At 62.0% G+C, this 6,396-nt stretch overlaps 2 protein-coding genes across 3 annotated transcripts in view; one reads left to right on the top strand and one right to left on the bottom strand.

Moving 5' to 3' along the window:
* C8G (complement C8 gamma chain) overlaps positions 1 to 6,396 on the top strand; it is a 618,926-nt gene that overhangs the window by 83,954 nt on the left and 528,576 nt on the right. The window lies entirely within an intron of this gene.
* The window catches only part of NPDC1 (neural proliferation, differentiation and control 1), an 8,217-nt gene continuing 7,366 nt past the window's right edge, over positions 5,546 to 6,396 (bottom strand). For both annotated transcript variants that reach the window (XM_017505562.1, XM_017505564.1), the window contains 2 exons: positions 6,037 to 6,133; positions 5,546 to 5,945 (listed from right to left, as the gene is read on the bottom strand). In XM_017505562.1, the coding sequence (XP_017361051.1) occupies positions 5,856 to 5,945; positions 6,037 to 6,133 (187 nt within the window). In that variant the 3' untranslated portion in view covers positions 5,546 to 5,855. The remainder of the gene's footprint in view (positions 5,946 to 6,036; positions 6,134 to 6,396) is intronic.

Genomic DNA, 6,396 nt, shown 5'->3' with positions numbered 1-6,396 from the left:
TGTTGACCAGGATGGTCTCGATCTCTTGACCTCGTGATCCACCTGCCTCGGCCTCCCAAAGTGCTGGGATTACAGGCGTGAGCCACCGCGCCCGGCCAACTTCTAAATTTTTGTTGTAGAGACAGAGTCTTACTATGTTGCACAGGCTGGTTTCAAACTCCTGGCTCAAGCAATCCTCCCACCTTGGAATCCCAAAGCTCTGGGATTCCCTGAGTGGGACGTGCCTGTCCTGTCAGGTCCTCTGGGGCCTCAGATCGTGTCTCCTGGGAGGAACGGCAGCCATGAAAGGTCGTCCTGGCCTTTGCCCCCACACCCTCTGAGGGGACTGCCTCCCACCCACCCCCTGCCCCTGTCCTGCTCCCGTTTCAGGCTCCAGGGGCTGCCGGCCTCTCCCCGCCCCACAGTGAGGACCAGGCTGCCTTGGGAGGGGAACCAGACAGCTGGCAGCAGTCCCACTGCGAGGACAGAGGCAGGCCCGGGACAGGGTGGCAGGCTGGCTCCTCAGAGGCCCCCACCCCTGTGGCACAGCGTAACCGAGCTGAGCTGTGCTGCGGAACTTGTGTAACGGCTGAGGACGGGGCGGGGGGGGCCGAGGGCGCCAAGGGAAACTGTTGGCGCCGGAGCTGCTTTGCTCAAGGGCTGGCACCAGGGTGGGCAGTGCCGCCAGCCCCACCCTTCCAGTCTGCCCTGTTTTGGGTGATGCCCACAGGGGCACCTGGGACTTTCATGCCACCGCAGCGTTTCTCCTCAGAGCCACACCCGGGCTTCAGCCTCACTCCGCCCCTTCTCTTCTCCCTGCAACGGGCACCCGGTGGCAGCTCCCACAGGAAGGAGGCCGTCCTCCCGCGCCCGCGGGTGGCCCAGCCTCTGGCTGCTGGAGCCCGCTGTCCTTCCTGTTTGTGCTGCCAGGGGCCCTCGACATGTGCCTCTGCCGCAGCCACAGCCTGCTGCCTTCCTGGGTGGATTGGAAGGAGCCTCCCCTGCCCTCCCCGCGGAGCATGCTCCTCCTTGAGGGCCGCGGGCAGGGTGGCCACCTTGCGGCCCCGTTGTGCGTGGGAACCTGCGAGCTGGCAAATGGGGCTCAGAGGTTTTGCTCAGAAATGGGTCAGAACGAAAGCCTCTTAAAGGAAAGAAAAGGGCATGAGTCAAAGGGAAAGTCGGGGGGCGGGGGGCTCCTCTTCTCTCTCCACCCAGGCCTCCCGACTCCCCGGGCTGGTGAGGACACAGGCAGGCACCAACCCCAGCCCCGTGGCCTGTGAGCATCTCGATGGTCAGGACACGCTCTGCCCAGCTGAGCCTTTGCTGTGGGCCAGCTTCCCGGCGGACCCCCCTCAAGAGGCCTCCACCCATGGGCCCCACTCCCAACCAAGAGCAGGGCACTGGCCAGCTACCCTCTGCAGACAGCGGCCCCCCGGGCATCAGCAAGGGCACCCAGCCCCAGCCCGAGAGGCCCCCAGGGAGCAGGCGGAGCCTGGCTGTCCCCTGCCTGCCCACCTGCTGAGCAGGTTGGTCCCAAGGTGCGTCTCGAGCGCCCCCTGGCGGCTTGCTGCAGAGCTGCATGGCTCCAGGGAGGACACAAACTGCGCTTGATTCTCCACGACAGGGGGGAACTGGGGGCTGGGGAGCCCCTCTGAGCCCGCCTTTGGAAAGCGGGTGGGTGCATGGAGCCTGGCAGGTGGCCGAGGGGCAGGTGAGCCCAGCCCCTCCCCTCCACTCACGTCCCATCAAGCCCCAGGGTGTGGGGGGATCATGTCTGTGCCCCTGTTCGCCTCCAGGTGGAGCTGCCAGGTGGGGACCCACTCTGCACCCCAAGTTTTGCCCATCCCTTCTGTTCTGCAGCAATACCCACTCCTCTGTGCTGCGTGGCTGTGCGGGAGGGCTGCGACCCGGGGCCCTGAACCTGGGGCCGGCCCACCCAGCCACGCAGGCTGGGGAACAAGATCGCCCCCCAGGACCAGATGCTGGGGAGGTCCCCACTTCCTAGGGTGCTGGCTAGGGGATCACACACCCCACATTCTGGGCCAAGCATGGTCCTGCCCCAACATCTTGTTGGCTCGGGGGCATCTCCGACCAGAGGAGTGTCACCCCAGAGTCTCTGCCAGGGTCTGCGCACATCACCCTTGGGCATCTGTGCTTGGGAAGTCACCAGGTGTGGGCAGGGCACCAGGCGGGAAGTGGCTGAGGCTGGAAGAACAGACACACATCAGTGCCCCGCTGGGCGTCCTGGGGAAGCAGTGGAGGGGCTGGGCTGCCGGGCCAGGGTCAGCAGGCTCAGGGCTCAGAGTCCAGCCAGCAGCCATGGTGGGATGTCTCTCGCTGCTGCAAGGGCCCTGGGACAGGGGCAGGAACGGCAGAAGGCAAAGTGGAAAGGAAGTGAGTAATGGGCCCCTGGGAAGGCTGAGCCAGGCCTGATGCCCAGGATTGGGGTCTCCAGAGTCCCTGGGGACCCCAGGGCAGCCCACCCACAGCCTGGGGTCTATGGGAGCAGGGGGACTCCTGATGGCTAGGGGCAGGAGCTTGGACAAAGTTGAAGGCTGTCTGAATTGGCTGGGGGCCAATGAAAGCCAAAAAAAGGCTGGGCGCGGTGGCTCACGCCTGTAATCCCAGCACTGTGGGAGCCGAGGCGGGTTGATCACCTGAGGCCAGGAGTTTGAGACCAGCCTGGCCAGCATGGTGAAACCCTATCTCTACTAAAAATACAAAAATTAGCTGGGTGTTGTGGCAGGTCTATAATCCCACGTACTTGGGAAGCTGAAGCAGGAGAATTGCTTGAACCCAAGAGGCAGAAGTTGCAGTGAGCCAAGATTGCACCACTGCAGTCCACCCTAGCAACAGAGTGAGACTCCGTCTCACACACACACACATACACACTCTAGCTGGGCACGGTGGCATGCACCTGTAATCCTAGCTACTCAGGAGGCTGAAGCAGGAGAATCACCTGAACCCAAGAATTGGAGCTTACAGTGAGCCAAGATAGCACTGTTGCACTCCAGCCTGGGTGCCAGAGTGAGACTCTCAAAAAAAAGCCAAAAAGGTGAGTGGGGAGCAGGGTGCTGAGCTGCATGAGGGCGTGCCCACCAGAGGACCCCAGCCGCCTCCAACCTCCCCCAGCTTAGGCCCTCAGGCTCCTTTCTCATGCAGCTGCCCTGGGAGGGAGGGAGTCCTTGCTGAGACCTGAGAGAGTGAGCTGCAGGGACCCTAGGGATAGGCTGGGGACCCCCAGAACAAGAGGATGGGTCACACCGAGAGGCCAGCAGGAGGACACGTGAGTGCTGTGACCCCAGGGACTGACCGTGGAGCTGCAGGGGAGCCTCCCAGCCAGTGACACCCCGGCCTGAGCCAGACGCTGACCTGAGGTGCCCGGGCCTCTGCACCTGCCTGCTTTCCCTGTGGCTAATGGCTTGGAGTGAAGGATGGTGGGCATGGGCATGCCACACGGGCTCCGCATGCACTCTGCTCCATGCACACAGGCACCCATCACACTGGGGCCCACAAGCAGGCAGCTGTCACACCAGGCCCCATCACAGCACTGCCCAGAGGACCATGAAGGCTCCCAGCCCAAGGCCAGCCCAAGGTCACCGGTGAGGAGTGAACTGGGGGCAAGGTGGCTTCCTGGTCTGGGCAGGCTCTGGCCCCCAAAACATACTGGCTAAGCCAGTCACCCCCAGCAGGGGGGGGCCGTTTCCCATAGCCTGCCTGGCCCACCTTTTCTCCAGGGACCTGGCTGTGCCCAGTGGGCCCGTTTTCCCCATGCCAAGTGTGGTGGTGAACACTGTCAACTTGAGTGGATTGAAGGATATAAACTATAGGTCCTGGGTATGTCTGTGAGGGTGCTGCCAAAGAGATTCGCATTGGAGTCAGTGGGCTGGGGAAGGCAGACCCACTTTTAATCTTGTGGGCACCATCGAATCAGCTGCTAGCGAATATAAAGTAGGGAGAAAAATGTGAAAAGGCAAGACGGGCATAGGCTCCCAGCCTACATCTTTCTCCTGGGCTGGATGCTTCCTGCCCTCAAACATCAGACTCCAAGTTCTTCAGTTCTGGGGCTCGGACTGGCTCTCCTTGCTCCTCAGCTTGCAGACAGCCCATTGTGGAACCTTGTGATCGTGTGAGTTAATACTTCATAAACTCCCATCTATACGTGTCGCCCAGGCTGGCGTGCAGTGACGCAATCTTGGCTCTCTGCAACCTCTGCCCCCCAATTTCAAGTGATTCTCCTGCCTCAGTCTCCTGAGTAGCTGGGATTACAGGCACACACCACCACGCCAGGCTAGGCTTTGTATTTTAGTAGAGATGGGGTTTCACCATGTTGCCCAGGCTGGTCTGGAACTCCTGAGCTCAGGCAATCTGCCCGCCTTGGCCTCCCGAAGTGCTAGGATTGCAGGCGTGAGCCACTGCACCCAGCCCCCCTTTATACATGTATCAATCCTATTAGTTGTTTCTCTCAGAGGACCCTGACCGGCCAGGCGCGGGGGCTCACTCCTATAATCCCGGCACTTTGGGAGGCCAAGGCAGGTGGATCACCTGAGGTCAGGAGTTTGATACCAGCCTGACCAACATGGAGAAACCCTGTCTCTACTAAAAATACAAAAATTAGCTGGGTGTGGTGGCATGCGCCTGTAATCCCAGCTACTCGAGAAGCTGAGGCAGGAGAATCGCTTGAACCCAGAGTGCAGAGGTTGCAGTGAGCCGAGATCACGCCATTGAGCCCCAGCCTGGGCAATGAGAGTGAAACCCCGTCTTAAAAAATAAATAAGTAAAAATAAAACAAGAGAACCCTGACTAATAGAACACCAGGGCTGTCTCCCAGCTCCTAACAGCCACAAAGGAGCTTCTGAGCTCAATCCTCCTCCCTCCCCAGCCTCAGTGGGACGGAGTTTCAGCCCCGCACCCTGGCCCAGTGCCGGCCAGATCCCGGCACCTTTGACCACACTGTCGCCCTCCCTCCCTCGGGGCCTTCTTGCACCTCCACATTTGGGAGTGGCGGGCCAAACCCCAGCTCCAGGCATCCAGGACCCCTGCCATCACACCCCTCACCTGCCACCTGGCTGTGCACAGCTGGGGTCACCCACGTGCCTCCGCCTGGCGCTCCTCCTCCATGTGCTGCAGGCCTGGAGTCCTTGGTCCCCGTGAGAAACCCAGACTCCATGTCTGCACCCTTTCCCATCTGCCCAGAGGTGGCAGCGCCCACGTCCACGTGTGTGTGGACCGACCCCTGCTCCAGTCCTCTCTATCACACAGGATGGGGTCTTTGGGGCTGTCACGGCCAACTCCGGGAAGACCCAGCCCTGTGCTCCCTGGGCTCCAGATCTCCCACTTGCAGAGAAGGGTGTGCGGAGCAGGGGTGAGGCCTAGCTAGGTTTGGGGGATGATCCCGTGACCTCTCCTCCAGCTCCATGGGAAGGTCCTCCTAATTAGGGGACAGAAATGCACTCTCCCTCTGGGGGTGCAAGAGCAGACCCCAGGCCCCCTGCTCATGGGTCCATCAACGGGGGCCCCAAACAGGGGAGGAGGGCGACGGATTAACCCACGAGGGCCACACACACAGAAGCCGCGGGTCTGAAAAGACTTTAATTGGCTTTTGTCCCTACAATTCCCCACCCATTCCTGGCTCTGTGGTTCTCCCTGACCCCTTCAGTTTGGGGGTCCAAACCGAACAGGAGAGGTGCAGGGGGACAGACGGTCTCCTGGAACAAAGGTGGGGTCTCCCTGGCAAGGGGCCCCAGGGCCTGGTGCCCGAGGCCCAGCCACAAGCACACAACCTCAAAACCTGTTTTAGTGGGAAGCTCTGGGCCCTGCCCCTCCCCCAGGGGTCACATGGTCAGGGAGCAGGTGGGCGTCTGTCCGCCTTCAGGTCACGGCAGCGCGGACGAGCCCGGGGCCGGCAGGGGCGCAGACAGCACGGCGTGGTCGAACAGCGGGTTGCGAACCTCCATCTCTCCGGTCTGCATCAGGCCCGGCAGCGGGTGAGGTGGGGACACTTGCTGGGAGGGAACCCCGGAGATGGTCCCCCTCCCTGCACCCCGAGGCACTCACTGGGGCCAGGCCCGGGCACTCATACACTGTGAAGTCTCCGTCCTCGTTCTCCTCGTCCGACGAGGCTGTGTCCAGCTCCTTGGGTGGCTCTTTATGCCTGGGTGGGAGGGGGAGCGCTGGGTCCTCCCCACGCCCTTGAGGTGCCCATGGCCCAGTCTGGAAGTGGGTGCTTGGCCCACCTCAGCCCTGGGGTGGCTGGGCAGCAGAGCCCAGGATGAAGAGGAGGTGGAGGTGCAGGGGGTGCGGAGGCATGGTGGGGGCGGAAATGGAGGTGCAAGGAGGAGGTGAAGGTTAAGGTCCAGGTAAGAGTGGCAGGGCCCGGGGTAGGGGGGGGGGGGGGGAAGTGGGAAGGAAGGAAGG

Source organism: Cebus imitator, unplaced genomic scaffold (genome assembly GCF_001604975.1).
Source record: "Cebus imitator isolate Cc_AM_T3 unplaced genomic scaffold, Cebus_imitator-1.0 Scaffold339, whole genome shotgun sequence".
NCBI lineage: Eukaryota > Metazoa > Chordata > Mammalia > Primates > Cebidae > Cebus > Cebus imitator.
This window is presented reverse-complemented; position numbering and strand designations above follow the sequence as displayed.